We start from the raw sequence: 16,587 nt of genomic DNA on the forward strand, positions 1-16,587 counted from the left end.
CTTGGAGCCTCTTGTGGCCTATGTCTGGTCTGATTGGCGATGGGTGCCAGCCTGCCCGGCACCCGATTCCTGTGGCTAAGCAGAGTGAAGAGGCTGGAGCCGGCTCCCCACGAACTTGAGAAGCACGGCTTAGCCGAGTCTCTGTTTTGACTTCCCGCTCTAAGGAGAGCAGCTGGAGACTAGGTTTCCCTTTCACACAACTTGGTCTTCCAGATGTTCAGATTGGCACCACCCGCTCTTGTGTGTCTGAACCGCTGTGAGTTGTGGGAACTGTGCCTTAGAAATCATTAATTTTTGTCGTTAGGGGATCACCCTGAGCCTCTGGGGGCCATGAGGCTGCCTGCTCCTCTCCTAGGGTCTGGCAGGAAGAGCTGCCTTTTTCACTTTCCGGCTCAGTGAGGCCACCTCTACTAGATTAGGGAGAAAGGGGTTGTGCTGGCAGCTCAGCTGGGGTGATGCCCAAGGCTGCAGCATGTGGAGCCTGGCAGGGAGCAGCTGCGCCCACACCCCCGGCACCACTGTCCCCTGTCCCTCCTGGCCTTTGTACCCAAGAGCAAGATCAGCTGAGCTGACCGCACCAAGGGTGGGTGTGGTGTGCTCTGCCCCTCAGCCCAGGTCTTCTCTCAACTTTGGGGGTCTCAAAGCTGGGGTTCTTTGCTGGGCAGGTCATGGCACACAAAAGAGGGGGAGCTGAGGGCCTGCAGCATGGGGCTGCCGCAAGAACTGGCCTCTAGCCGCACAGAGGGTGTTGTGGGGCCTGTGCTGAGACCCTGAGCAGCTCGTGAATTCTCTCTGCTTGCTCTGGGTTGGCTCCCCTCCCTGTGGCACCTGAGGATGCACAACCACAGCTTGTCCACTGAGTCTGGTGGCAGGCGAGAAGCACAAACCCACCATGAAGTGCTGTCCTGCCCCCAGTACGAGCCTTCAGGAGGAGCATGGGGAGCCCTGGAGTCACAGAGAGAGTGGAAGTGAGGGGACCCCATCCCAGGAAGGGCCACATGGGGACTCACAAGGATGTCAGCTCACCTGAGGCCCATAAGTGGGCTCCACGGAGACAAGACACCCTCAGTGGAAAATACATGCATAGGACAGCTTCTGTGAGGGGCCTGAGTGTGTATAGTCCATCTCTTCCCCTTGGGGTGCAATGTCTTTTAACAACTGCATGGCCCTGTCACATCATGTCTGTGGCTGCTCTGCCATGTCACAAGGCACCTAGGCCTGGAGTGGCTATGCCAGGATCCTGGCCCCTTCACTGGGGAGAAGTTTAGTAATCACAGTCTCAATGGATGCACATCACTCTCAGGTCATCACTTCTTCTAGACCTTTCTGTGATCAGAACCAGGAACTTTACATATAGATATAGATGATATAGATATAGACATAGAGATATAGATACATATGTAGGTATATAGATAGATGTAGGTCTATATATAAAGAAATGAATTTCCGATTCAAATTTGACATTACGAGGTTTTTAATGGTTCTCTTTGACACATAAGATCTGTTTGTAGCTTTATTGTTAGGACATAACTTCTGAGGATATTCAGTTAAAATGTTGGTTCTTATAGCTCTTCAACAAATTATTTTTCATTGCTCTGTTAACAACTTCATACACGATCGGGCACCTTTGTTTCAGGTTATTTACAGGTCATAGGGACTTTTACCCATTTTTTATTTGATTTTATTTTTTAATGTGTAAACCATATACATGATTAAGGAAACATAATTTTATCATAGGATGTGTTTAGAGAAGTCCTATTCCCGTCTCTGCCCCCCCCCCCCATTTTCTCCCTTTCTGAGGCTCACTGTTTCTATTAGTCCCGCCTCATCCTTTCATTGATTCTTTGTGCAAATGTAGGGGTGTGTGTGTGTGTGTATAGGTGTGTGCTTATAGGTGTGTGCTTGACACCGTGGAGGCCAGGAGTCCCTCAACAGTTTTTGTGTTTGATGTTTTACCAGTTCTAAAGTGGATATTCTGAGAAGTGCTTCAAGTAAACTAAGAGATCCTGGGAAAAACTGCTGAAGAAAAACTGCGGTAAATAAACCACTCTTTCTTTCCTTCAGGTCGAGTTCCAGAAACCAGAAGTCTGAACTTGGAGAAAGCAGGAGTAAACACCAACCCTGAGAGTCAGAAGATCCTGGTTGATGCCCGGGAAGCCACCTCCGTCCCCCACATCTATGCCATCGGAGACACAGCAGAGGTATGGCTGGTGTCCGATGTCTGACCCCCAACCCTGGCCAGGCCTTGGGGACACACATGGCTGACAGAAGCTCTGGGACAAGTCCCAGGTGCTGTTAGACTTGAGTTCTGGGAAGAATTGGGCGTCACCCTCTGGTCCCTCCAATGCTCTTCCTTGCTGTGGAAGGCAGGTGGGGAAGGCTTGAAAATGGCTTCGGGCACAGTTAGTAGATTCCTGTCGTGAACGTCCTCTGCATCAGCTCTGAGGGAATGGCAGCTGTCCACTGTAGTGCCAGCCTGAACTCCCTGCAGGTGGGCAGAGGTGCAGGGCCCTAGAAATGCTGCCTCTGGACACAGACTTGGGGCCATGTTGGCCCCAGAGCACTAGATCTGACCTCCTTGCCTCAGTTTATGCTCTGATCTCTGGACAGGTCAGTACTCTCCCTGGGGAGCCAGTATCTTAAGGTGAGCAGCTCCCTGGGTGGGGCATCCTAGAGCTGAGAGGGCACAGGTGGCAGTTGTCACTAATGCCATGGGACCATCCTTCCTTCAGCATCACCTTCCAGCCTCTGCTGTGGTCATGCTATTTGGGAGGTTTTGGGAGAGCTTGGACACATGGAGGCAGGCCAGGGCAAGGGTACGTGCAAGGGTACATGCAAAGGGCCTGCCCTTTGTCCCTGAAGGGCCAGTCTTCCCATCTGGCATGGGTCTTTGGAGACGGCACAGCTGGGGCGTGCTGTCAGAGCTCTGGTCAGTTCTCCTCCGGGTCATCTTTGACTATCTAGTCGGCCTGTTGCTGTGGACGGAAGTGAGTGGCATTACATGTCAAGTGTCTCGTGGACCTGGCCTTCATAGCTGGGCAGCGCCCTTGCTCAGTGTGGTCTCCAATGGCCTGGACATGGCATTCTCTGGTGGTGGCCATCCTGTGAGCTGTGCCCTAGGATAGCATCATGGTCTTGGGAGAGAGCCCAGTTTGAATGAGATGTGCTCTCTCCACACCCCAGGAGCTGAGTGAGTTGGAGTTCCATCAGCTGCAGGGCTCATGGTAACCGCAGAAACCATAATATTTTAAACCATGTGGCCAGGAACATACGGCACACACAAAGGCATTATTTATTCAAACATTAAATTTGCTTACTTGGAAAGGTCATTCTGAGCAGCCACAAGAGTGAACGCCCCAATGGTCCGGGTATGGGGAGCCATTGTTCAGTGCAATATTGTGCGCGTGCGCCTGGAGGTTTCCACACCTAGCCTGGCTCGATGGAATGCACGGCCTGCTCTCCTGAGTTATCTCTGTGGATCTCCATTCATTTCTGGAATGTCAAACAACATCTGCATTTCCTGCTGCTGCAGAGGTGATTGGCAGCCTGTCCCAGGCCTACCCGTGCAGGAACGCTGGGGGTTGTGCCCCCCAGGAGGACACACACTGGGACAGAGGGGGCCCCAGCAGAGTGGCATTTTGATTTGGGATTTGTAATGGGCTGTGATGAGCTGTGTGTCAGGAGCACGCAGAATGCTTCCAGGGCCCGGTTTAGCCCGCATCCTGGATAATGTAAGTGGTTGAACGGCAGCAGGATCTCTTTTGAGCTTTGTCGTGGGGTCAGCTCTCCAAGGTCACTGACACGAGGAAGGGGTTCAGATAGAAGCCATGGGGAGTGTGGGTACTGTGGTGGACTCATTGCTCACCGCTCTGCTGGGGAAGGGAGTCATCACCACAGGCGTCCCCCGGAGCAGGACAGAGGGAGTGAAGAGAGAACCACACGCTCGCCCAGGGCTCTGGCACTGCTGCCTCACTGCAGAGACCCAGCAGCAAACAGCGTGTGGGGATTTCTGAAAGGGAGAAACCTCACTAGGAAGGTGGTGGGTGATGGGGAGACTGCACAGACTCCCTTAGAAGGCATGCCAAACTAAGCCCGCACTCCTGTTTCCTGTCAGGGGCGCCCGGAGCTGACGCCCACAGCAATCATGGCAGGGAAGCTTCTGGCCCAGCGGCTCTGCGGCCAGTCCTCACACCTGATGGACTATGACAATGTGAGTGCTCACTGCTTGTCACAAGGTTGGGGAAGGCTGCGGCTGGCCCTGGGGTGTGGGGGTATGTGTGCTTCTTTGTATGTGGGGGTGCACATATGCGCATATCTGTGTGTGTGCGCATCTGGGTGTGTTGTGTGTGCACGCACATCTGTACGTGCGTGCAGGTGTGCGTGCATATGTCTGTGCATTTTTGTGCATGTCTGTACATATGTGCATGCATATGGATGTATGTGTACACATCCGCATGTGCATGTGTGTGGGTACATCAGCGTGTGTGCATGTTTGTGCACGTGTATGTCTGTGTGGGTGCATACATACATGTGTGTGAGGTTTAGCTCTGTGGGTAGGGCCCAGGAATAAGTGAGTGAGTCTACCCACTGTCTTGAGGCCTGCCAGCCAGCATATTTGGGGACTTGGCCCAAGTGAGAATCTTCAGCCTTGAGTCCCCAGGGGTGTGCCTGACTCAGAGCCTGCTTTCCAGGTCCCCACGACTGTCTTCACCCCGCTAGAATATGGCTGTGTGGGGCTGTCAGAGGAGGAGGCTGTGGCACGCCATGGAGAGGAGCATGTGGAGGTAAATCAGGGCCCTGAAGAGAAGGGGCTGCCACAACATGACACCTAAATGGCACACATGCCCCCTGACACCCACTTCTTGACAAAGGCCCAGCAGGCAAACAGGAGTGCTAGCTTCCCTGTGTCCCAGGTCCTGCACCTTGGCAGGGCAGGAACAGCATGGGGCATGGGGACCCGGAACAATGGCTGTGATGCTGTGATGTGGCTGGAAGGGACATGTGAGAGGGTGGACTCAGAAACCAGGCAGCCTTTGGGGTGTGGCCCACCTCACAGGGCACATGTCTCCCTAGACCTGGAAAGGCTCCTCTTGCTCTGACTCTGCTCCCCTTGTCCCCTATTCCCTTGCCCCAACCTGGCCCCGCCCCCAGGTACCTCAGCTCCCTGTGACTCCCCACCTCCCCTGTGCTTCCTGCAGTCTGCGACCCCTCACTCCACCCAGCCCCATGCCAGCGTCTGCCTCTGCTCCTCTTCTGAGATCCTCCCAGTCCCCGTAGGTCCCCTGGCAGCCCAGACTTGGGCTCTCATCCCAGAGGTAGGGTGTTTTCCCAGACAAGGTTGATTCTGGGGTCTGCACTGGCAGGCCAGCTGTGGCCTGGGGGTGGCCATAGACCATGCCCCTGGCAGCCTGGCAGGATGTGGGGAGGCCTTGGATGCTGGATGCCTTCAGCATGGCTTCTTCTTACTGCTGCAGCAGCCTGATTAGAAACCAGACCCCATGTGGCCACCACAGCAGGGCTTGGTACCCTTTGGGAATGAGTCACTGGACTCCAGGGCCTGCCCCTTGCCCCAGCGCCCCAGTCCCCTCCATCAGCGGGCTGGGCCTGACGGGCCAGCCTTCCCTCAGCACTTTATTTGCTATTTTTGTTTGATTCATCACAAGTACACTGGGACATATGTTCATGGCATTTTATAATGTTGTTTTATGTTTCACAATGTTGAATGGCCAAATACCCTTTGTTTGTTTTTTTTACAATTCTGTCTTAGTTAGAACAATATTCTCTGAAGCTCCATTAATTAATAATGGCTGTGCAACACATGTGAGGGCCCTGCTCATTTTTTACCCAGCCGCAGCCCTGAACACGCTGTCGGTCCCTTCTCGGGTGCTGAAAGCCTTTGTCCGACAGCTCCGGTGTGGGCTGAGGGCCGCCCTGCGCCTGCCCCCTCCTCCCTGCTCAAGTGAGAGCCCACCAAGCACCAGGGTGCCTGAGGGAGGCCAGATGGCCACCCGCTAACCCACTCCTGTCTCCCACTGCCTCAGTCAGCTCGGCCACTCTGCAGCGTCCACCGGATCTGCACTCCATGTCCTGTGCTGAGCCTTGGGCTCAGTGACCAGTCACAGTGGGTAGCACTAACCCAGCTCCTGCTCTGCTGCTCTGGTTCATGGGGTCTCGGCCTAGACAGGGGAGGTTCTGTCTTGCAGGGTGGCTCTGGCCGTGGCTGCCTGTACATGGGAGAGAGGGGTGCTCTTCAAGGCCAGCCAAGCCATGTCCTGGCCCCAGACCACAACCAAGTGGGAGATTCCGGGTCTCTGCTGTGTTCAAACAGCCAGTCAGAGCTGGAAAATGCTCAGGGGGCTTGATTGGCTGCAGCCCCTGACTCCAGGAATCGCTATCTTGTCGCCCAGGTTTATCACGCCTATTATAAACCACTGGAGTTCACGGTGGCTGAACGGGATGCATCCCAGTGTTACCTAAAGGTGAGTGTCCTCATGGGCCTGGATTGGGGCATGCCAGGGGCTGAGAGGGAAAGAGTGGGTCCCAGGGGGTGGGGGACACCCACATGGCGACACATGCCCCGGGGGGTGGGCCACATGCAGCCCCAGGGTCCCACCTCGAGCTAGGTGGCAGCAGACAATGTGGCTTTCAGATGGTGTGCCTGCGGGAGTCCCCGCAGCTGGTGCTGGGCCTGCACTTCCTCGGCCCCAACGCAGGTGAAGTTACTCAAGGATTCGCTCTGGGGATCAAGTAAGTCCCAAGGAATGTCGGCCGTTACGCGATGCTCAGACTCGTGTCCCTCTGAATGTTGGCAGCACTACAGTGGAACGTCCTCTGCGTTGACGTTGCTTTCATGTAGTGTTGCCTGTGTTTTCAGCAGACTGTCTCCTCAGATGGGGCAGGTTCAGCCAGACAAGAGGCAGCTTTCTTCTCGAGCCAAACCCTGTTAAGCCAGCCACACCGAGTGTCTCTCTATGGCCAGGCCCCCTGGGGGGCAAGGGGAGAGCCTCATGTCCCTGGGTGGCCCTGGGGGGGGGAGTGTCACTCTTTGGGTCTTTTCTACTCAGAATGAGCAGGGTTGGGGCCCTTGTTCATGGAGCCCAGCACCAGGCAGTCATGAACAAGGTCTCAGCCTCAAGTGTACTGTGAGATCCAGCACCCCCAGGCAGGCATTGGTCTTCTGGAGCCCCAGCCGTTACCTGGGTCTTGGGCACAGGCTGTGCATTGTGGGGCCCAGGGCTGCCTGGAACCTTTGCTGATGGAGGCTCTGGGTGTAAGTGGGTTGTCCAGGGCAGTGAGGAGGTTGGGCAGCTGGGTGTGGGGCTGTCAGAGGCCAGAGGGTGGGGTGAAGCAGACGGGAGGGGCTTAACTCATAGAGGAGGATGGGTGTGCCTCCTGGATCCCCACATGTGCTTGGGGTGTGTGGAGGTGGGAGGTCTGAGGACAGGGCAGGTTCAAGGAGCAGGGTCAATACCTAGGAAGGCTGGTGATGGAGGGGCTGCAAAGGCTGAGGGTCTAGTCCAGATGTCCTGGGGCACCAAAGCCTCCCACATGGGCTTCATGGGCCTTCATGTGGGGCGCCCTGTCACAGGGCAGCGAGCCTCAGGCCCCACCATTACCCTCCTAGCCCTTCACACAACGTCCAGGTGATCACTGGGTTGTGGGGTCAGGTTCTCCCTGGAGGGGATGGGGAGCTGGGCCTTGGAGGAGAGGAGAGTAGGCAGGGCTGGGTCCAGGGCTGGACTAACATCCTTGGAACATGTGTCTGTGGTCCTTAATCACGGGATTCATGTTGCCCCCCATTCTGTCCGAGTGACCATTGGAAGGAAGCCCATGAGCCCGGTACAAGGCTCTGCTGAGTCTTGCCAGAGCCCATTATGGGGAGGGCAGTCAGGAGAACAGCTTAGGGTGACTCCTGGGACCTGGCCCACTGACCTGTGTGTGAGTGCTGGCAGGCCCAGCTGTCTGTGGCTCCAGCCTAGGAGATCTCTGTGGCAGTTGGGACAGGGAGAGCCATGGCTCTCCCACAAAGCCATCTCCTCCATCCATACTCTGGCATGCTGATACTTTTGCCAGGACTGTCACTCAGCTGGAAAAATTTCTGGAGAGACTCTTTAAAATGTGGCAGCCTTTTTAAGTAATGCAACTGCAAAAGGCTGATTTCTTTAATATGCAAGGAAATGCTGAAGGTTTGAGCAAGTCAGTGGAGTGATGAGAGTGAAGTTTCAGTCGGGAAGGCCTTCTGTCCACATTTGAAATGAACACACTAGTTCATGGTGGGACTCCTCCCACCAAGTAGGTATTCCAGCACGCCTGCACACACTTAAGAAGAGCTGTGTGATGGGAGCGCCCACACCGCAACATGCCAAGGAGTGAACAGTGCATGGGGAGTGGTTGTTGCTGAGCATGGAGGAGGCACATGTGTGACAAGTGCCGGGTGCCAAGCAGAAGAGCGGGCTGGGAGGGGAAGCTGGGCAGGTGCAGGCTGTGGTAATAAAAAGTAGGCTCAGGCAGGGTGAGCAAGTGAGCCCCACAGAAGGACCAGCTGGAGCCACAGCCCACGTAGAGCTGTGTCTGGTTTGCTGGGAGCAGCAGGAAGCCAGGCTGGAGCAAGAGAGGAGCGGTTAGGTGGGAGGCGAGCTTGAGGTGGGGCTGCTTGACCACTGCAGGCATTTTCTTGGAGACAGATGGGGTGGTCCAACAGGTATTGGCAGGTGTTTCTGGCTGCTGGTTGGAGGAAAGAGGGTAGGGGTCAGGGTTGGGAGGTGGTAAGAAGGCCGAGACTTTCTTGGCACGCCTGTGTGCCACCTTCCCAGGGACAGGGTAACATGAACATGTCCCCCTACACTGCCTCATTCCCCCCTCCCCCTGCGTGTAGGTGTGGGGCCTCCTATGCGCAGGTGATGCAGACGGTGGGCATTCACCCCACTTGTGCCGAGGAGGTGACCAAACTGCGTATCTCTAAGAGATCGAGCCTGGATCCCACTGTGACTGGCTGCTGAGGTTAAGCCGCCATCCCTGCCAAGCCCAGGGCGCACAGCACACCTGCTGCCCCCACAGCCAGGCTCCTCGGAGCTTCGGACCCAGGTACGTGTGAGGCAGTCTCCGTGTAAGGACAGAGCAGTGACGGGAGGAGGGAGGGGGCCACTGTGAACTGCTCTCCAGGTGTGTGGCAGGCTGTACCAGCTGCGCCACCTCACAGGGGAGCCCTGGGCCCAGGCCATAGTAGCCAAAGAAACAGGGTTGGAAAAGGAGACCACTGACGGCCCGACCCTTCCCAGGGTTCCCCCAGACCCTGGCTTGGCTGCCGCTGTTCCCACATGCAGGAAGTGCCTTTAGGCCGGGTGCACACCCATCTCAGGTGGCCTGTCCTAGGTGGGATGCTGGGCGTGGAAAGTGTCCCCCAGGCTGAGCTCAGTGGGCGGCTGGGGGGAGGAGTGGGCCTCCCTCTCCTGTTTTGCTCCGTGCGGAGCTGCGCCAGCTCATTTCCCTCTCGCCCAGAAGGTGGAGACGCTGCCCTGTGCACAGCTGGCTCCGTTAGCGCTCCGCAAAGCCAGGCTGGGCTGGCGGCGGCCGGAAGCCTCTGGCTACGTTGTTGATCCCAACCCTCTTCTGAGGAGGAAGACATTAGCGAGACCCTCCCTGACCCCTGCCAAAGGGCTGCCTGTGGTCAGGGCCTTTCATCTCTCAGTCCGAGCATCCTCCAGCCTAAGCGGGAAGGGCCGAGCAGTGGCCAAGGGTCCCATGGGCAGTAGGCTCAGAGCCTCTCCTGGGCACTCTGGGCACCTGCTCCACTATGGTCCCCCGGCCAGGGCTGCTTTGATACAGACAAACACAGGGCATCCTGAGGAAACTCTTATCTGGGTGTCACACCGACAAGAGCTATTTTGTTAAGAGCCTGCCATAAATTTTTATCATCGCCAAGTACTTTCCACAGTACAGTGCTCCCGCTGACTCATCCACCTGGGGAGAGCACTCTGCAGGGCTTGTTTCTCATCTGCCCTGAGAGGGTCCCTGTGTATGGGCACGAGAGACACGGCCAGGCATATGCAGGGGTGGTGTGGCCACCTCATGCTGACCCCCCATCTTTGGCAGGACACTGGAAGCCAAACCCAGGCGACCCTCACCTCTGCCTGGAGAGCCCCAGCCTGGAGAGCTCCTGAGGTAGCTGGCGTGGGCGGCGTGTCTGGATGGACTGCCTGTGTGCCCTGCAGGGATGGCTCCTGGGGGATGTCAGCCCCCACACCTGCACTGTCCACCCCTCCTGCCTGGGCCAGCCCTGTTAGGCCCCCGATGCCAGATGATGACGACCTGCGCAGAAACCCACCCTGTGGGCTGCCCACGTCCGAGACCCCCTGGTGTTTCTGGAGTGCAAATAAAGAGGGTGTTTTCCTGAAGTGTGCCTGTGCTGTCCCTGATATGCCCCCAGGATGGCCTGACCACCCAGCCTGTGACCTCCCCATCACCTGCCTCCAAGTCATTCTGCGATGGGAGCTGGGTAGAATCTCTGCATTCCCAGCATCAGTGCCTCGGAAGATTCCCGACCCTTCTTCCCCACACAGATCTCAGGGAATCCCTCCAGGGACCCTCTGTGCACCTCACAGGTGTTCTGAGCTCTCCGCAGGTGCTCAGGAGGGGCAGGAAACCTCTGGCTTTGTTCTAGAACATTCTGCCAGCAGTGTGACCCAGCAACAGGAGTGGGCAGGGGTGTTAGAGGTTTTCTGTCCCCTGAATGTCAGGCACCTCATTACGTTTTCATGGTGGCCTCCAAGTCAGCTTGTCTGCTGTGTTCAGGCTAATCCTGCACATTGAGGCTTGATGGTGCCTGTCAGTCACCCCAGAGAGATATGCTGACAGCGCCGGGCAAGGCCTGGCATTGTGCTGGGGCTTTAGTGGCGGTTAATCTCATGTCTTTCCTAAGAAAACATCACTTAGTCTGCCGGCCCGGGAGCCTTGGATGGGACCCTGCTTGTCAGCAAACAAAGGAATGTCTTTGCACCTTAATGGGCCTACGGGAGCCTCAGACTCTGTGTGAAGCGTGTGCAGGAGCTCTCAGACGCCCAATTAAGATGCCAAGTGCTGGGCTGGGCCGGGCCCTCTCGACAAGTGCAGCACGAGATCAGCCGTGTCCCATTTAACGCACGGCTGGCGGCGCGCCCCATCCTGGATCCTGCTCACGGCCTCCTCTCCATTGGGAGGAGGTATGCCCCGTCTTGGAGGCAAAGGCGAGGCCTGCAGGGGTCAGCTAACACTTGGGCTGCCAGGGGAGCAGGAGGGCCCCTCCTAGGCAGGGGCTTTCAGACTCCTAGAGCTGGATCTGCCTCTGCCTTGGGGCAAATGAGGAAGCTGAAATGGCCTTGTTGCTTTTTGTGATGATGGAAATGATACTGCCTGAGTGGGAGCCCTCAGTGCACACTGGGCACCTCTCTAGGGTGAGGGTCAGGGTCACCCATCACAGGCAGCCAGAGTGCTGTCCACATGTGCCCGCTCCTACAACCCCCCGGTGGTTTCTCTGCGCGCCCCTTTCTGCAGTACAGACCTTGCCCCAGCACCTGCAGTGTGTGTAATGCCCACTTTCTGTGCTGTGTCTGGCCTGTGCCATCACCTAGGAGAGAACAAAGCATTCATGGTTCTGGGCATTGCCAGCCTCACCGTCGAGTCCTGCAGGTGCTCAGGACAGCTCTTGGGAGATGCTGCCTGTGTGAGCCTGCAGCTCCACAGCACCCATCCCAGAGCCCCCGGCCCGCTGGCTCCCCAGCATGGGGGCTCACACCTTCCCGGTAGAGGGTGGGCAGGGGCCTGCCCAGTTCATGAGCAGTGGCTGTTCCAATTGAAAGCCTGCTACAAAGGGCCTGGCCTCGGCCACTGCCACCACCCAAGCCACGTTTGAGCCACATGCTGTCAGTATGCAATTGCCGGCCAAGGTGCCCACATGTACCCATTGTTCTGTGGGGCCTGGGGACCAGATTCTGGGGTCCCAGTTGGTCAGGGTGTTCCGACAGCTGCTTCACTCAGGTCAGGGCCCACTCTGCACATGGGTCTCAAGTCTAAATAAGAGCGTGGGTGGCAGGACAGCACTGAGCCACAGGGTCATCTGTCTTGCAGGCTGCCTGGCTCCAGGCTCACTGCATGGCCTGAGGCCCCTCTCTAGGCCAACCCCTACCCTGTCCCCTCCTCCCAGGGATTGAGGGAGGGGCTAGAGCGTCACAGGCCAGGTGCTCTCCACCTGGCCTGAGGGCCGCCTTCCCGCCGCCTTTGCATGTTTTTATGGTGCAATGAAAATATGATTTTAATTCCTCAGATTGTTTGGTGTAACCTACAATTACCCTCGGCGACGTCCTGCACACTTCTGCTCATGGCTCAGATTGCACAACGACATGGGAGGGAGAGGGGCTGCTGCTCAGGGGCCAAGCCACCCCCTTCCTGCCTCACCCTTAGCCCTGAAGCTGGGCAAGTCACCCACTAGCTGGCCACCACTCCTCTTCCTTTTCTAGCCCACTGAGATGCTGTCCCCTAAGGTCCCAAGGCCCCTAGGGAGGCAGGCACGCAGAGGAGGGGTAACAAGCAGTTATTGAGGGCTGGTTGGAGGACGAAACTGGTGCGGCAAGGGAGAGGTGGGCCTTGGCTGAGGCGGGGATCTAGGACTGTTGGCAGGGGGCAGAAGTGAGCATCAGCTCACAGGAGGTGGCCAAGATGCCCGGGCTGCAGTCCCCCTCCAAACCCTCTGCAGGCTGTTGGTGTCTTCCCAGCATCTCACAACCCCGACAAGACTCCCAGCCTTTCTGGCAGTAGCAGGGAACACCCGCCCCCACGCATGCTTCAGCCATGCTTTAACACGGCGGGGGAGGCTTGGCTGAGAGAGTGACCACCTTGCTGAGCCAGAGGTCCTGGCAGGCAGAGTTGCCTCCTGAGAAACAGGTTGGCATCAGGCGGTGCCTGTGGTTCAGGGTGTCTATGCCTGTGGCTTCAGGTTAGGGCTTGCCCCTGAGGACCCTGGGGTGGTTTGTCCCGCAGTGTCTGAGCCACACACCTCACTCGCCTAGCCCAGGCAGCAGCTTGGAGGCACAGGCAGTGCCCTGGGCCCCAGCCCACTCCCCAGCCTGACGAAGGCCTGAGCCCCTCACCTACCACTCCACTCTGGGTGCAGAGCTGCCAGGAGCTGCTGCCGTGCGAGTGACCCAGGACCCTGCAAGAGGGGTGCCCTGAGTCAGCCAGACAGGGCATGTGCCATCTTGAGAGACCCATGACTTCCAGACCACATCACTGAGCCCTCCAGGCCCTATTCAAGCTCCAGGTGCTCGGGACACCCGGTGAGGGGGCTGATTGCATGGCCTCAGTGCCCTGTGCTCACATCACTCCCTGGAAGTGCACACATTGGTGTCTGGCTCTCACACATACATCAGGGTCCAGGCCAGGGCTCTCTGGGGTGGGCCACCAGGAGCCACTCCTGCCTCCCCGAGTTGTTCACAGCCAGCGGGCGGAGCCTCCCAGGTTTCCTCTGGAAGCCACTTCCCCTCCCTTCCCACCCCAGGGATCCCCACCAGGCAGAGGCAGAGCTGAGTGACTTCAGGAGTGATGCCCTAGGGAGGGGGCAGGGTAGACAGGGGTTTGGGCCCATTTTACAGATGCTGCTTCTTGCCCACATGCACGTGACCATGGGATGGCCGGGGCCCCAGCCTTCAGACCCGGGTGTAACGTCTGCGGGACAGGACAGTCCCATGCACTCCTCTGCAGACCTGCTCTGCCCTGTGCCCACTCCTCCCCCATCTGCCGCCCCAGCTTCCAGCAGTCTCTCGGGTTTCTGGTCCTGCCACTGAGGGCTCCAGGAGTCCTGCACATCCTGGTCTCCCGCCAAGCACCTGTGCCAGCAAGGGCAGCGAAGAGGTCACCAAGTGGGCCCCATGGGGCCCAGAAAAGCATCTTAGAGCTGAGCTCATCTAATCCCAGCCCCAACATGCTATGGTACTCGGGTTTCCCTAATCCCGAAACCCAAACCAGGGCCCAGCAGCCTTCCCAGCGCCATCTGAGCGGGCAGCAAGAAGACCCCCTCCCGTGTGCCTGTTGTGTTTAGAGCTGACCCCCACCAGGACAGGACAGGGAGTTGGGCACCCACAGACCCAACCCTGACGAGCCCAGGTGAGCTCAGAAAACAGCTGAGCCCTCAGCTGCCTGGCTGGTCCAGGCAGGAAATTCAAAGCCATTGGCAACAGCAGAACTGCCAGGCAAGACAGGCCCACCTCAAGCCTGCTGAGGTCCTGGCCTCTAGGGTTTCATGGGACAGTGATCTGGCCATGAAATTAAGCTTTTTTCCCCCTAATAAAATCGGGATCTTTTTGGCTTATAACTGATGATCAAATAACACCAAATGCTTGGGAATAAAGTGGAACCATAAAGAAGAGACCGTGTGACCTTGTTATGTAACAGCTGGGCATCAGGAGCCAGCTGGGCCCAGCTCCCTGCCCTGACCACTGACCACTGACCCAGCCAAGGCTTCCAGGGGACTGGGCACCGGGCGTATGTATGTGAGCACTCCAGCACGGGGCACCCCAGGCTCCCTCTCTATAGTTCTATTAGCAAGGAACACAGGCCATGTGCAGTGAGAACAGTTAATGGCACCTAGTGGCCTTTATCATCTTTGAAGAATTTTTATACCCATAATTTCCCCAGAGCAGACGTAATTAGCTCCTGAACTGCCAGGGTCAAGATGGAATCACAGAAAGTCCATGCTGTAGGAGAAGGCAAAACTGCAATAGATCCACCCTAACAAATATAAAACCAAGCCTACAAAAATTCAAAAAGAAAGGCCTGCTAAAAGAGAGTCAGTGCACTTTAGAAGAAAACAGAATCCAAAGCCTCTACAAGTGCCATTCACAATGTCCAGAGTGCAATAAAAATTACTAGACATGTGAGGAACATGAAAATGTAATTCCTAACCAAGAAAAAAAAGCACTTAATAGAAACCAGCCCCAGATGATGCAGATGTTGGAATTAAAGTTTAAAACAGCTATTATAAATATGTTTAAGTGCTCAAAGGAAAAAGTGGCCATCTGAATAAACAGAAGGACTTTAAGCCGAGAAATGGAAACGAAAAGAGAACCAAGTGAAAATCCTCGAGTCAAAGAATACAACAAATGAAAAGGTAACTGGATGGCCCTGGCCGGTGTGGCTCAATGGTTAGAGCATTGGTCCGTGCACCAAAGGGTCATGGGTTCAATTCCCAGTCAAAGGCGTGTACTTGGTTTGCAGGTTTAAGCCCTGGCCCCAGTCAGGGCATGTGAGGGAGGCAACCCATCGATGTGTCCCTCTCACCTGGATGTTTCTCTCCCTCTCTCTTCCTCTCTCTCCCTCCCTCCCTTCCACTCTCTCTAAATCAGTGGAAGAAATATCCTCAGGTGAGGATTTACAACAACAAAAACACACACAAAGATGTTACAAGAAAAGACAATAACAAACCAATATCCCTTAAGTACGTAGATCAAGGTCCTTAACAAAATGTGAGTGCTGGAACCTAGCAATACATGCAAAGAATTCATTATGGCCCGGTGGGGTTTATCCCAGGAATGCAAGCGATTTTACATTCAACATTCAATCCTTGTAATTTGTCACATTAACAGAATGAAAAATTGTGATCATAGCAAAGATGGAGTAAAAGCATTTGACCAAATTCAACACCCATTTATGAAAAAACAAAACTTCTGCAAACTAGGACTCAAAGGAAACTCCCTCAACCTAATAAAAAGGCATCTATGAAAAACATTGACAGTTAACACCAGACTTAATAGTGAAAGATCAAAGACTTACTTGTACACTAAAAATTACAGAACATCACTGAAAGAAATTAAAGAAGTCTTAAATAAAAGGAGAGTCAACCCATACTCGTGTGTTGGAAGATAATATTGTTAAAATATCCATACTGTATAAAGTAATACACAGATTAAATGCAATCCCTGTGAAAGACCCAACAGTGGGTCCCCCCTCCCCCTAAAAAGAAAAAAAACTCATTCTAAAATTCATATGGCATCTCAAGGGACCTCAGTAGCTAAAACAATCTGGGGAAAACAAACAAACAAACAAAAAAAGTTGGAGGACTCACACCTCCTGATTTCAAAACTTATTATGAAGTTGCAGTAATCATGAATGTCTGACATAAAGGTAGACACGGAGACCAATGAAATAAAATAGAGATTCCAGCAAAAAACCTTTGCATATATTGTCAATTGATTTTTGACAAGGATGCCAAGACCATTCAATGGGAAAAGGACAGTCTTTTCTACAAATGGTACTGGGAAAACTGTATATCCTCATACAAAAGAATGAAGTTGGACCATTCCCTTACACCAAGTTTTAAAAAACACATACCTTAAAATAGATCAAAGACCTAAATGTAAGAGTTAAAACTATAAAACCCTTAGAAGAACACAAGGGAAAATCTCCACAATATTGGATTTGGCAATGATTTCTTAGATATGACACCAAAACAACAAAAGAAAAAATGGGTAATGCTACTTTATCAAAATTAAAAAGTTTTGTGCATCAAAGAAAACTATCAAGAGAGTATAAAAAGATAACTAAGATAACCCACAAGATGAG

At 54.9% G+C, this 16,587-nt stretch overlaps 1 protein-coding gene across 2 annotated transcripts in view; it reads left to right on the forward strand.

Moving 5' to 3' along the window:
* TXNRD2 (thioredoxin reductase 2) overlaps positions 1-10,394 on the forward strand; it is a 41,408-nt gene extending 31,014 nt beyond the window's left edge. For both annotated transcript variants that reach the window (XM_081123393.1, XM_081123392.1), the window contains exons 12-18: positions 2,065-2,201; positions 4,115-4,210; positions 4,692-4,784; positions 6,408-6,479; positions 6,650-6,747; positions 8,876-9,084; positions 10,093-10,394. In XM_081123393.1, coding sequence (XP_080979519.1) covers positions 2,065-2,201; positions 4,115-4,210; positions 4,692-4,784; positions 6,408-6,479; positions 6,650-6,747; positions 8,876-8,999 — 620 coding nt within the window. In that variant the 3' untranslated portion in view covers positions 9,000-9,084; positions 10,093-10,394. The remainder of the gene's footprint in view (positions 1-2,064; positions 2,202-4,114; positions 4,211-4,691; positions 4,785-6,407; positions 6,480-6,649; positions 6,748-8,875; positions 9,085-10,092) is intronic.
* Positions 10,395-16,587: the final 6,193 nt, after the last annotated feature.

This window comes from Miniopterus schreibersii, assembly GCF_964146895.1.
Source record: "Miniopterus schreibersii genome assembly, chromosome: 20".
In the NCBI taxonomy this organism is placed as follows: Eukaryota; Metazoa; Chordata; class Mammalia; order Chiroptera; family Miniopteridae; genus Miniopterus; species Miniopterus schreibersii.